This window comes from Rousettus aegyptiacus, unplaced genomic scaffold (assembly GCF_014176215.1).
Source record: "Rousettus aegyptiacus isolate mRouAeg1 unplaced genomic scaffold, mRouAeg1.p scaffold_m13_p_5, whole genome shotgun sequence".
In the NCBI taxonomy this organism is placed as follows: domain Eukaryota; kingdom Metazoa; phylum Chordata; class Mammalia; order Chiroptera; family Pteropodidae; genus Rousettus; species Rousettus aegyptiacus.
This window is the reverse complement of record NW_023416308.1, coordinates 41,569,528-41,584,854: the sequence shown is the minus strand read 5'-3', so window position 1 is coordinate 41,584,854 and position 15,327 is coordinate 41,569,528. Positions and strand designations below refer to the sequence as shown.

Here is a 15,327-nt window from a genome sequence, read left to right as displayed (position 1 = left end):
TCATATACAATTTGTAATTATATAATTTCATTCAACTGATTTATAAATAGGTTAAGAGAAGACAGAAAAAGTGTGCATCTTTTCTTTTATAATTACATAATTACCTTTATTGGTGCTCTTTTGTGTGTGTGTGTGTGTGTGTGTGTGTGGACTCAAATTAACATCTGAAGTCACCTGCTTTCACTCTGAAGTATTTCTTTAATATTTCTTGTATGGTGGGTCTGTCAGCATAGCACATTCTCTGTTTCCAATAACCTGAGAAAGACTTTCACCTTTATTTTTGAAAGGTAGCTTTACCGGATATAGGATTTTGGTGAATAGTCTGGTTTTTGTCGTCGTTTTTTGAGCACTTTTAAAATATTAGCCAGTTGTCTTCTAGCCTCCACTGTTTCTGCTGAAAAATCCACTGTTAATCTTATGGAATTCCCCTTAAGCAATGCATCATTTTTCTCTCAGTACTTCCAATATTTTCTTCTTATTTTTGACCTTCACTATTCATGCGATGATGTATCTGTGTATGGGTCTATTGGCATTTAATCTAACTTGGATTTTGTTGAGCTTCCTGGATATACAGGTTACTGTTTTCCAATAAGTCTGTGAAGTTTACAGCCATTATTTCCTTGTATATTTTTTACTGCTTTTTCTCTCTCCTGGTACTCCCATTATACATATGTTGTTGCACTTGATAGCATCCCACATTTCTGAGGGTCCGTACATTGTTCTTAATTTATTTTTCTCTCCAATCTTCATCTTGCATAATATCTATCACTTTACCTACAAATTCACTTCTTCTGCCACTTCAAATTTACATTTAAGCCTCCTTAATGAATATTTTTATTTCAGTTATTTTTCAATTTAATAATTTCTGTTTGGTTCTTTTAAAAAATAATTTCTCTTGATATTCTCATCATGTTTTTGTTTGATACTTTAATTGTGAATTCCTTTGTTTCTGTGAACATGTCAAAATGGTTAACGTCTTTTTCTAAGAGACTCATGGACATGAACTATAGACTAGAGGTTACCAGAGGGTAGTGGGTGGGGAAGGAGCGGGGAGGTAGACTGGGTAAAGGGAATCAAATATACAGTAGCTGAAAGAAACTGGACTTCGGGTAGTAAACACACAATAGAATATACAGATGTCAAATAATAATGCATACTTGAAAATTACATAATTTAATTAACCAATGTTATGCCAATAAACTTAATTTTTAAAAAGTTAAAAAAAAGTCTTTTTCTGATAAATCTAATATCTAGTCTCTCCACAGTTTCTGTGGCCTGCTTTTATTCCAGTGTGTAGGTCACACTTTCATGTTTCCTTGCATGCCTTGTAGCTTTTTCTTGTTGTTGGAGACTAGACATTTTTGGTAATATATTGTAGCACCTCTGGGTACTGGTATAAGCTACCCTTCTGAGGCATACTATTGTTATTGCTTGTTTATTTGTTTAGTGACTAGCTAGATTGTTTTAGTGAAGTATATGCCCCCATTTATAGTGTCCAGCAGCTTCTGATGCTGTTCCACAGGGAGGCACAGATTTGGTATATCCACAATTACCTTCAGATCGCTGGATCACGCACTATAGTTGGGTAGGGCTCTCTTCCAGTCTTTCCTTGACCACACCCAGCTGTTAAACACCAGTAATTGCTAGCTGGTTCTCCACTGTTTTCAATAATGCCCTGGAGACATAAATTGGTCTACAAACAACCCAATCAAATTCTGGTTTTTCTGAAACAATAGTTTCTGAGATCAGTGTCTGATTTTTGTTCTGACCTCAGAAGGCTTTGTGCTTTATTTCCTGGTTCTCTCCAGCAAACTAGCTGGGCTACAGTTTAGCCTATCTCTGGAATCTCCTCTGAAATCACTTTTGTCACAACCTCCACTGTACTTGTGTCTTCATGTATGAACTTCATTCTCTGTTGTGAATGAAGTCAGTCCCATTGGGAAGAAATTAGGAGCTGTTTTATGGTCTGTTCCTCTCTTTGGACAAATCTCTGAACCAGGTCTCTGAAGCTAGGTACAGGGACCATGGCAAAGTTCTTTCTGAGTGACACTCCCACTCCAGGAGCTAAGAACTCAGAAGAGGGAAAGGGGATGCAGTTTGAGACCTCGGCCTGCCTCTCTTGGGATGGAACCAACAACTTACAACCTGAGGCAAAAGTAATCTGGACTCCAGGATTCTCAGTGTGCCAAACTCAAGTTGGGCCTGAGTGGAAGAAAGGAGTCCCCAGTCCTCAACTGCACTCACCCAGGACTTAGCAGCAGCAATAGGTATCTGGGCGAGGGATGAGAAATGCTGATGTCCTATACCTCTGAGAAGAAAGCTATTAGTCTAGACTAGGGAGACTGGCATAGGGGGTGGGGGGCTGTATTCAGACTGTAGTAGACCCGAATGGAAGCTCTACCTCACTGAGCTGACAAGGGGGAAAGAGGAAGCAATACTAGTTAAAAAACCCTAGACTTTTTCATTGCTTACCAAATTTTTATATAGATGATCTTGAATAAATGTTTTTCATTAGCTCTTCACCCTTAGGACCAGTTCCAGAAACTTGAAATGGCTGGGTCTTTGGGAAATTTTGAAAATCATTTTCACTGGGGAGTGGATCAGCAGAGCTCCTCATGCTATCAAGCCAGAAGCTGATCTCTTATTTGTTCTTAAACATGGAGGTGAAGGTAGCAAAGGACTAGAGTTCTATATATGCTATCTCATTTAATCTTTGTAACTCTGATTCAGATATTACAGACCTTGATACTAAGTCCAAGAATCATTTAGTAACTTTCTCCAGGTAAAGTAGCAAAAGGTAGCAAAGATTTGATTCAAAAGCAGGTCTAACTGCCTCCAAATAGTTTTTAAAATAAGAGCTCATGAGACAGTTATTTCTCTGTTGTACTCACAATGATTTCTTAAGGTCATTTTCTTTCTCATCAAGATCTGTTTCCCCTAGCCTTGAGCTACATTCCCACAAAGAATCTATGACTAGGAGACTGTTATCTTTTCTATTCTTTTAAAATCTGTTTTCCTAAAGAACAAAGTAGATCTGTTGTGTATTGTGTCTGATTTTTTTATTATTATAAACATTAAGATGACATGGTCTCTTTTCTCCCAAGATGAACATTGTGCATAAGCACACACAGAAAGTCAATTAAAAATATTATTAAGAAATGATACTGCCTTTCAAAACAATTCACACTTTTGAAGATTCTTAGACACAAAAGTATAATATTTCCGGAGAACATTTAACACACTCCAAAATCCATATAGTCACAACTGACCAGTCATTAACAAGATTCCACTTTAAAAGTGATTTCATGCGTTCAAATATATTTTAAATTAGTAAGTGCCAATATTTAATAAAAAGTTCTTACCATCTATATTTTAACAAAAATAAGACCCCCAAAATAAACTAGATAAACCTGAAGTATATAAGAACCTTTTCTGTAATTACTTGCAAAAAGGAAAAATTTAAAATAAAAATACAAATTAAAAAATAAAAAATTATTTTAAAAACTTAAAAATATTAAAAGACATGTCAATCTAGATTTGAAGGTTTTATTAGCCTTTACTTCTACTTGGCTCCATTTAACATTGTTAAAAAAAAAAGGGGGGGGGTGTCAGTTTTTACCGCTTCGTAAAATAAAGTCAGATTTCCTGGTAACAAATTCTCCTGTTCAATTTTGATATTGTGCTAAGCTAAGTATTCAAGAAAAAAATAGCTACTGAAGACAGAACCTCCAAAATTATAAGAATCATCAAGGGAACTGTAAACATATGGTAAGGAATATGGTTACATGTTGTTTTAACAAATTTTAAAGAATGCATTAGGGTGAGATTGTTTGCTCCAAGTGGCTCTTTCTCACACAACAGAAGCCCACACACTTGTGGAGGTTCTGCCACAATTGGTAACCCCAGTTAGAATTTGACAATAGGAAATACTCTCAAATACCACGTTCAGAAGGGATGTTTGTTCCTGGATATCTTTAATCTCAACTGTCACCACCTGACTGAAATAAACAAAATACCTTTGCTAAGGAAATAAGATGGTGAAGAAATTTAAATAGGTGAATAAAAAATAATTTAAATTACTTTGTTGTTAAAAAATGACAGCACTGAAGGACAGCATCAAATGACAGCTGCTCAAGTGACAGAGGCATCGAATAGCTATTTTAGGTTTGCCATAGTATGCTCAATAGCTGTTTAAAGAATGCAATAAATGTACTTACCAAATATTTCCCCTCCACTAGCATATTCTGTCACCAGATAAATCATCCGTTCTGTCTCCATAACCTGGTGCAAAGGCAGGAAAGTGACAGACAGTGACACAGATGACAGGCTGATATCACAGGAAGAGAAACTAATGACTCCTCCTTTGTCATATGAAATATTAATAACCATTACTGTTTAAAGGGACTTAAAACACTGGTGGGAGTAGAGAGATATAAATGTTACTAAGAAGAAAGGGGGAAAACAGGTAGTGCTCCATGTTCTTAAAAGTGGGAAATATTTACTACTTGAAAGAGATAGTCCCTTTGTTGTTCTGTGAGGCCTCTGCAATCTCTTAAGCTACACGAAACTGAGAAGCAAAGAAGCTGCCAAGAACCAAAAAGTTCACATTTAACATTAATCACTTGAAGCTCAAAAAACCAACCAAAATACAAAACACCTTAGATGAAACAATCGAAATCACTCAAAAACTACATAGAAATCACATATGGCTGTGTTTTTTAAAAAACAGAAATGTTTTTTATGTTCTTTTCCACTACCCATTTATTCAAAACTAGGAACAATAATGTAAATATTCAGAATTTCGAATAATATAAATTACTCATTTGTACTTTCTCCTGGTCTCTAGTTTGCTAATATATATTTTACACATAATTTTCATATTTTACATACAATAAATGTTTAATTACACAAACATTTAATAATTATATAAATCCAATATAATAAATGTTATATAATTATATTTTGCTAATATTTTGTGCTTTTTTTATTAGTTACAGTGTGTTATCAGTCCTTTCTTCCTTTTTACCTTTTTCATTATTTTTAAAGTCATATATCAGTATATATGCTCATTACAAACATTTTAAATACCTAGTATGTAAACAAAAGAGTACAAGTTTTCCTCTTCCCAACCCCCTCCATTTTATTCTCCAGAGTAAACCCCGTTAATAGTTTATTCTATATCATTCTAGAGCAGTGCTATCCAATAGAAATATAATAAGCCTCATATATGATTTTAACTTTTCTAGTAGCCACATTAAACAAGTAAAAAAAAAAAAGGTAAAATTAATTCTGATAAAATTTATTTACCCCAATATGTAAAAAATATTATTTTGAAAATTTTAATTGTAAACTGCTTCAGTTTTTACATCCAAATTAATTTAAATAAAAATAAAACTTCAGCTGCTCATTTACTGTAGCCACATTTTAATACTCAATAACCATGTGTGGCTAGTGTTTATCATATTGAGCAATACTGTTTTAGACTTTTGCTATATTTCACAGTTATTTTGTTAAATTATTTCCCAGTTACTTTATCTTTGACACCTTTACGCATTAATACCATGTAACAGTATTAGGTATTAGATCTCTCTTTTCAATGGTTTCATGGTACTTCATTGTATGAGGGTACATTAATTTTCTAATCTAATAACTGTGTCATTCTTTTCTTCTCTTTAATTTTTAAAAACTACACATATATATTGGTGATATTAACCCATTATTTGTTACATGTACTGCTTCTACGCTCTCTCTACAAGTTGATTTATATAATAAAAAAAGTGCTCTAAATATAGACAGGTGTTTAGAAAAAAGTAAAAGAAAAAAAGTAAAAGTCACATCACATATGTACCCTTTTGTACTCTCAGGCCTTTTAACGACTGTAAATGTTCTTTGATTATTAAACTTTCTAGGAGTTCAAAAACTTTTTCTATATATTTACTTATATTTGCTTCACACTATAAACCTGAGGAGACTGAAGCTTTAGCAGATATCCTAAAAACTACCTTGAAACTACTATATAAAGACAATTTGACAGCCTTTCACCTTGGCAGCTCAGAATCTCCCATTAGCAATACTAGCTGCCAGAGAGCAAAATTAAAACTTAAAAGAGAGTATTGTTCAAAACTAGGGCTGAAAGCATGGAAATTCTTATAGGCTAATGAAATCTTGGTTAAGAAAGGTAAATTTGCAGAATTCAGTTATAAGATTAGTACATATAAGTTAACTTCTTAAGAAAGGTCAGCCTAAGAAGCCCTACAATTATTTAATGGTGACTTATTTTTTAAAAATGAGGTCAAGAAGTTTATTCAGTCTATCAGGATAGGATGGAAACAGAGATTAGACACCTCTGAGTTTGCAGATACAGGTTTTCAGGCAACACCAGAAAGCTTTCACAGGCTTGCTTCTGGGGCACAAGGTAGGTGTGGTTTAACATAATTTAGTCTGATAAATTTCAACAAGTCTGTTCCTGCTGATCTAATTCATTTCATTATGAGAGCAGCTGGTGCCGGAGAAGAGCCCTAAAGCTATAGCCTTAACCACATGCACTAACATCACAACGTGCTTTCTTTTCCATAAAACTAACACTATGAGAGCTTGCCCATTGTGCCTTAGATGTACTTCTCCAGTTTTAAACATGGCCCTGTTTCTGGGCCAGTAACCATTTACTGCAACTAATGACAGCAAATGAACTGAGTGGGTGACCACTTCCTGCAGCAGTAGGTGATGGCTGTTCTGGTAGAAAGCAGTGAGCGGGACTGGCTCTATACAGAGGCAGAGCTTATAGCTGCCAACACAATGCAATTTGAGAAGTGCCTCAAAGCCCTATCTCTCCCAAAATATTTCTTCCATCAGCCTGCTAAGGCAAGATCCTCCCCTCTATCTGGCTTCAAATTCTGGCCATTAGATTTATTGCTTTTGCAGTAAGGCTAGTTATCATGTTTGATGATGGTATGGAATACATATCTTTCTTGGAAAGTAAGAAAACTAGATTAGAAATCTCTTCCATTACGCAAACTGAATCTTTTGGTTATCAAAATAATCAAATGCTATCCTGAAAAACTAAAAACTAAGTCAGGACCCTACAAGAATAGAAAGGAGGCTGATCCTGACTGATATAAGAAGTCATCTTAAAATACCCTTTGCAATAATTTATAACAAAGTCACAAAAATTAGTATTTAAATCATGTTATAAAAATGTCATATTCATGTCTAGCTTTTCATCTCTAAAATTTTCTGTTCCTTTTTGGTTTCCCATTCTGTTTGAGGATTCTGACCAAAATAAATAAGTTATCATCTTCTGAATAATCCTTTTGTGTAATTCTCGCAAAGAATGGCATCCAAGTTTTAAAGAACAAATTAAAAACACCTACCTGTTAAGACCCTAGTAGCAAATAGCCAGAAGAAACATGACTACTAAGTTGGGGAATAAAAGGGTAGAGAAAATAGTAGAATGAATATATGAACACAGAAACAAAAAGGAGTTGCAGATGTTCACCCGCCCACCTTTTCTACAAAGGCTGTCTTTTTGTTGTTGTTGTCATATACTACACCACTAGTGACCCTACCTGGTAAAGCCTGATGATATGGGGGTGGCAAAGCATCTTCATAATTTGAACTTCCCGAAAAATCTTCTTCAAATTTTCTTCATCTAGCTGGGTCTTATCTATGATCTTGATAGCAACCTGAAAACAGAGAAGAAAAATTACTCTGATGTATTATTAAAAGCAGTTTATTAAGGAAAATAAATCTACTTTAAAACATTATATTCCACAAAACATAAGCTGCCAGCATTTTGTTTACAGAATGTTGATGAAGAAAATGAATTTATACCTTTTTAAAAGATAGGAAATGGATTTTGGTTTCAAAGGAACAGACTCCAAAAGCTAACGGGTCTTCTGCCATTTCTTAAATTTGTTCCTACAGTAAAATCCCATGGTTACAGTCTGGATAGATCATGCTTTGGTATAGAAAATGGTATGTAGGACCTCTTATTTAGATAAGAAGCTTATATTATAAGTACGTGATGATTTAGTAAAGTTCAACTAGAAATTCCAAAGGTGTGTTTCACATCTCATCAGGTGCTTGCACAGCTCAAAAATAGTCGTGGTGGTGGTAGTGGCAGTGATGGTGGCGGCGGCGGCGGTGGTGGTGGCGGTAGTAGTTACCATATACTGCACATTGACTGTGTGTCAGGCATAATTCTTAGTGCTTTGCAAGTATTAACTCATTTAAACCTCGCAACATCCCATATTACTATTAACTGATTAACAAATATGGAAACTGAGACACATAGAAATTAAGAAATTTACCCAAAATTAAGTAATTCACATTTCTATGTGGTAGATCCAGGACTGAAGCCCTAGTAGCTTGGCTTTAAAGTCAAATTCTTAATGGTAATGCTATGAAAATCTGAAGATCTTTCTGTACTGTATATATACTGCTTCAGGATAAAACACCTTTTTATTTTGCTCATTATTCTTAAGAAATCCAGCAGCACATACATTTTAAAACAGAATGAAAGATGAAGGCCTTTTTAAAAAATTTGCTATAACTAAACTTCCTCTTTATTCTTAGTGAAATACTCAAAATATTGTAGTGCTCTAAAATATCTCTATATGTCAGTTTCAATTACTCAATCAGTATGTAATCAATGAATATCAGTTGATGAAGGGCAAGAACTAGGTAAATACTAGCCACTTTGAATTTTTAAAATTCTATGATTTTATATGCTGGGAGAGGTAAAGAACACTTACTGAAGAAAAAAAAGAAAAACTTGGAAAGCCAAATATCAACACTAAAAATGTTTAGTTCAAAGAAATACTGTATGGAACCACATACATGGTAGATGAATTAAATGAATGATGACCAGCATAAAAGGAACTTAGTTTGGAGTTGTTTCAGATGTTAGAATGAGGAGTAATAGGAGAAAGGCACATGAAGACAAGTCTGCATTCAAAGAGTCTATAAGCCCTGCCTAATAATGGAATGTAATAAAATGAGCTGGGTGTAGCTTGAGCTACAAAAAATTAATTAGATACAGCCTTAACTTCAAGGAGCTCACAATCTATTAGGGAAAGAAATATGTGAGACAGACAAGAGTATAGCACTGGAAATGCAATCGATCAAGCTATGTGTAAGGTATAATAATGCTAGAACAGAGGATAGAGTATGACCTTCACCTAGGAGGATAGAGTATGACCTTCACCTAGGAGAAAGATTTTGCAAAGAAAGCATAACTCGAGAAGGGAAAAGAATGAAGACAGGCAGAAAAGAGGGTAGCAAATATTATGATAAAAAGCAGAATCGTTAACAAATCTCACCAACTGATTGATCTCCTATAGGAAGTCTTGAACCATCTGAGCCCTGACCACTAGCATTTCTACTTCTCATTTCTGTGCCAAGTCACATACAGGACCTTAATTCCAGCAACTGGTCCAGCTTCTGCACCTGGTTCTCTAAGAACAGTTCCAGAAACAAAAAAATAAAATAAAATAAAAATCACAGTACCCAGTGTTCTTTAACAGAACCAATATCTGGGTCTTAATAGTAATTAATAAAATCTTATACACGAATAGCACATTATAGTTTACAGAGTACTTTCATATAATCAGCTTAGAAACTCACAGACATATGGCTATAGCAGAGTGTTTCCCAACGGTTGTTGTGGAAATGGGTTACAGGTATACCCAAGGCCATGAATAGGTGACAGTGGATCACCTCCAGTCTGAAGGAACCTCATCTGTTTACCCCAGAAAAATATTAACAATTATTGTGCACGAAAGGTCGGGAAGCACTACTAATGGATGGCAGAGAAAAAGTTAATAGCGGGTAGGGGGTGGAGGAGCAGAATGAGTGCCTGCAATGCATTTGACTGTATTTTAAACACTTTTTCACCCTCAAGACAGTATTGGGTCACATTGTAACTGGGAGTGTCATACAGTGGGACTTCCTGATTCACAGTGGACTCATTCTGAATTTCATCTGCATTCTGAGGCAACAGGACTTTCATAAAAGTAAAGAGAAAACCTAATCATCTATAAGGATGAAGCTGGCTATTAAGAATTGTAACATATGCTATGCACTTAATAGTTTTAATTTAATAAAGACAGTAGCATAGTATGGATGTAGTTTTACATTTCTAACTTCACATAAAGAGAATGTGGTTCTACATATTGAAATGTATTCTTATCTTTTCAGGGAAAATTGCATTAAGTATAATCTGTTCTTAGAAGGTGGACACAGGAGGTTTTAAAAAAATAAAACATCAAATTCCTGTCTACTCTTCAGGGAGATTCAAGATTCAACAAGACACGGAAAGGTAAAGCTTTGCCTAGCAGCTGAATAGAGTGTCAAAAGGAAGGACTCTGGTGTCCAGCTACCTGGATTCAAAATCTTAGAATTATCTCTTAATGTATAACTTTGAGCAAGTTATTTTTTCCTATGGCTCCTTATCTATAAAATGCAGGCAACAATAAAACCTACATTAAAAGTTGCTGGAGATTAACCAGGCTAACACATGCAGCCTGCTTAGTATAATGTCTGGCATATGGTAAACATATAATATACATTAATTACAGGTACTGCTATTATTTATTTGACTGTTCTAAAATCAAGCCTTGGAATTCAGCCATTCCTTGGCAAGGATTGGATTTGCATCACAAGGCAACATAATCCAGAATCTGACACACGTCAATTCCTTACTTGAGGGGAGAGTTGGGGCGTGTGGGGGGGGGGGGGATGGTTCAAGAAGCAAAATAGCTAACAATTTGTGGACAGCATTAGGAACCAACTAGCTGCTTCCAGCTGATGTGGAAAGAACATGGAAGGAATGGAATTGGGAAAAAATTGCATTCCATTTAGGAAAGTCACACTAAGCCACAAGACAGAACCCACAGTAAGACCTGATTCTGAGGGCTGTGCCAGAGAGAGAGTGGTTGGCTTCTTCATGGCAGGCCAGCCCCTCTTTCATCCATACTTAGTAGTAGCTAACACCAGAGAGAGAGACACTTAGTGCCACTTGGCACACATGCCTGATAGGACCACTTAACAGAGAAGGCAACTTCCTAAAGCTCAGCTCCCACCTAAGCTGCAAACTAGAAAGTGGAGGTTATCTAAAAAGTGGAAAAACACTGATGAAACAGAGAAACTACCAAGTCGGGTAGTTGGCAAGCAGGTATGATTATTTTGAGAACACCTGAAGAGAGATCAAGGATCATGAATTTTTACTGCTACAAATTATTGGAGGATATATTGTAAAGGTTTTAGCTTAAAGTACACATCAATTGCTTGAAAAATTAAATGTCTATAGCAAAAGGTAAACTGGCATGTATATAAAAGATAAACTCTCAAAGAATGTTTTTAGATTGGTGTTGAAAATTTATGAATCACATACATGTACTCACATATGAAAGGCATACCAAGAAAACATCTAACACATTACCAAGAGACCATGTATTCCTTAAGTTTGCTTGTTGTACATATAGTTCTTTTATCTTGCAAAGAGCACGATTTTGTAAATGGACACTAATATTAATTAAACAAGGCATTGTATACAGTGTGTTGCTAAATAGATACAGACTGTGGGAGTCTTTAAGAATGTCCCTACCCAAGATATTGCCATTCAACAAACTTCTTTTTCAATTGTCGCGTGGTTCAAAATAAAAATTAAATTGAGATTGTGCCAAATTTAAAGTCACAGTTCTTTATTATTCATTTTAGGAGGGGAAAAATAGCCATTTCCCTCTTTTAAGTCTCACTTCTAAACCACAGTTCCTTTAACTCTTAACCTCATTTTTGCGAGCACAGTAATGCTCATAGGGAATGAAGTTGAAAAAAAAGTGGTTTCTTCACATCAGGCAATAATTTACTTGCATATCCTGACACCACATTCAAGGCAAGATAAGGTGACGATAAATACCAATGACTCAAGGAAGAGTTCAGTATTAAGATCAAAACAAACCACTCTTCCTCCTCACCCATCAGAAATGAGTACGTCTCTTCACTAAGGGATATGCTATGACAAACGGACAGTGCTACTTAGGAAGAAAATGCAAAGACCACAAATGCTAAAATTCCTCCAAAAAACAGAAAGAGCACTCCCTTAAACTAGTATGCAGATAAATGCATAATAATTTCATAGAATACAGTAAAAAGACTGAATGCTTTAAAGAAGGGAAAACATTACGCAGCATTAAAATAAGTTTATTTTTCAATATTCTTTTAAGAAAAGCTCTACCTCCCACTGAAATGCTTAAAACTTAGGTAAATATCAAACTTTTTGCCATTGTGAATTATTGTCAATGGGGTTGTTTTTACATATCAAAATGAGAACGAGAACTATCTCACCGATAAATTTTATATTGATTACGTGTAGAAATAATATGTTAGGCTAAATAAAATATATTAATAAAACTAATTTCAATTAAAATGTAACTATGGAATGGCAGAAAATATTTGCAAACCACATATCTGGTAATATCCAAAATACAATAGAAATTCATATAACTAAACATCAAAAAAAAATTTTTTTTAATGGGCAAAAGACCTAAATAGACATTTTTCCAAAGAAGACATACGAATAGCCAACGGGTACATGAAAAGATGCTCAACATCACTAATCATTTGGGAAATGCAAATCAAAACCATAATGAGATACCACCTCACACTTGTTAGCATGTCTATTATCGAAAAGACAAAAGATATCAAATGTTGGCAAGGGCATGGAGAAAAGGGAACACTCGTACATCGTTGGGATTAAAACTGGTACAGCCGCTATGGAAAACAGTACAGTGGTTCCTCAAGTAATAAAAATAGAACTGCCACATGATCCAGCAATCTCACTTCTGGGTATGCATCCTAAGGAAACTAAATCATTATCTCAAACAGGTATCTGTACTCCCATGTTCATAGCCACACTGCTCACGATGACCAAGGCATAGAAACAACCTAAGTGACCGTCAACAGATGAACAGATAAAGAAAATGTGATATACAGATAAGCGTGTGCGCACATGTACACACACAGGAATACCATTCAGCCTTAAAAAGGAATGTTGTCATTTTCAACATGAATGAACCTGGAGGGCATTCTGCTAAGTGAAATAATCCAGACAGAGAAAGACAAGATAAACACCACATTACCACATGGTATCATTTATATTTGGAATCTTAAAAAAAAAGAAAAAAAAAGGTCAAACTCATAGAAATAGAAAGTAGAAAAATGGTTGCCAGGGGCTGAGAGATGGGGGAAATAGGAAAAGGTTGGTAAAAGGGTACAAACTTTCAGTTATAAGATGAATAAGATCTGAAGATCTCATGTAAAACATGGTGGCTACAGCTGATAACACTATATTGTACAACTGAAATTTGCTGAGAGTAGAACTTAAATTTTCTCACCAAAAACAAAACTAAACAAAAACAGAAAAAGCAACGTGATAAATGTGTTAATTAACTTGATGGGGGTGAGGGGTTTTTCACAACATATACATGTATCATATCATCACATTAAACACTTTAAATAGCTTATAATTTTATCTGTTAACTATGCCTCAGTAAAGCTGGGGAAAAAATAATTTCATCTCTTTTTAATTTTTTTAGAAAAATTTAAATTATACATGTGGTACTCATTTTATAGGACAGCACTGGTATAAATGATGCCAATAAGCTACCAGTTAAAGCAGGTATGAAATATTGAGAATTGCCAGTTAACTATCTTGAAGAAACTTGGCAGGCTGCAAGGCACTCAATGCTCAAACAGTGCTTGGGAGAGAATCTTAAGGTCTCAAAAGTTGCATTCCAAGAACTCAATTTAATTCCATTAAAAAATGTTTATTGGACAACTGACTGGCTTAAGGTAGTGCCCTTGGTGCAGCTCACTAGCAGCTACTCGCAATAGAGGTTCTGCGAGACAGTTAAGTTTTACATGCTCACAACAGCAGTTCTCAAACTTTTTGGTTTCAGGACACCTTCTCTAATAAATTGAGAACCTTCAAAGAAGTTTTGTTTATTTAAGTAATATCCATCTATATTCACTTAGAAATTGGATTAAAATTAAAACCAGAAATTGAAACAAATCTTTAAAACAATACAAAAACACATTTCATCAGCCATCAGAGTAATTATATCATCATATATCATGCATTCTCTCAAAATCTCCACTGTTTAACTGTGAACAAATGAGGTGATAAACGAAAATAATGTTTGAATATTTATGAAAAGAATTTTGACCTCAGGGACTCACTGAAAGAATTTTGAAGACTCTGGAGTACCTAGATCAAACTTTAGGAATAACCGCCCTAAGTCATCATTATATATAATGAATTAACTTCTCCTCTATGTATCTAGAATGTTACCAACTTTGGGAACACTGAGAAAATAGTCACTTTAAATTTCTTTCCATAGGACTTAATTTCATTCTATAGGACTTAATTCATTCCCAGTAGAGAATGGCTTCTAGAAAAAGAATTCAAATGCCTTTGTAATCAGACTTGATGAAAAACCTTTTTTCTTTCTAACTTACTAGAAAATAGAACTATTATCAGGTTTAGAGAAACTCCAAACCACCACAAGCTACAGAAGCTAGACTATGAGGTTAAACCCACCAGGCACTAAATGACCATGTTCAATGATATGCCACGTGGCCACAGTTGGGATGTAGCTGGCCATATTCTTGGGAAGATCCTGACCTTTACACTAGAACCAACCAAGAAGAAGTCCAAATATTAGTTTGTAATAAATAATCAAATCAAGTAATAAAGGGTAAAGCAAAGATGTATATTTCGAAAGAACATATTATTCTATTTTACACACCAAACTGTTTCTGGGAAAATATGCAGCTGTCAAGCCTAAGGTATGACTGAGATTTTCAGATTCTAGCTAACTCCAGACAGAAGGACTCAACATGACCACCAAAAATAAGAGTCAGCCAGCTCTTAGTGAACCCCATAGGAAATAGTTTAAAATATCTAGCAGGTCTTTAGGTGACTTTCATTTTTCTATACTTCTCTGTTTGAGCTGTACTGAATGGTGAAAATAAAATAGTTCATGCATTTACAAAGTCTGGGGGATAGAGAATTGAGATCTTACTAAAGTGAGAAAATATACCATGAAATATGCATTATTCTTGGAAGCATTTCTACAGTGGAACGTGGGATACTGTGCATAATCAATAAATGGAAGTTTTCTGGTAATTACTTGGAACTTGAGGCATAAAAGTGAAATTTTTTAAGACAAAAAGAAAATGATTTCTCAGTTCCAATAATTTCCATCTGGTTGCCATTTACCCTTGTAGAAAACAGAAGTCCTAGGAGTGTCTCTAACATAACAAGTA

At 34.9% G+C, this 15,327-nt stretch overlaps 1 protein-coding gene across 5 annotated transcripts in view; it reads right to left on the bottom strand.

Annotated features, from left to right (window-relative positions):
• Positions 1–15,327, bottom strand: part of SIK3 (SIK family kinase 3) — a 212,998-nt gene that overhangs the window by 96,102 nt on the left and 101,569 nt on the right. For all 5 annotated transcript variants that reach the window (XM_036220935.1, XM_016134918.2, XM_036220937.1 and 2 more), the window contains exons 2-3: positions 7,566–7,682; positions 4,218–4,281 (exon numbers count right to left, since the gene is read on the bottom strand). In XM_036220935.1, the coding sequence (XP_036076828.1) occupies positions 4,218–4,281; positions 7,566–7,682 (181 nt within the window). The remainder of the gene's footprint in view (positions 1–4,217; positions 4,282–7,565; positions 7,683–15,327) is intronic.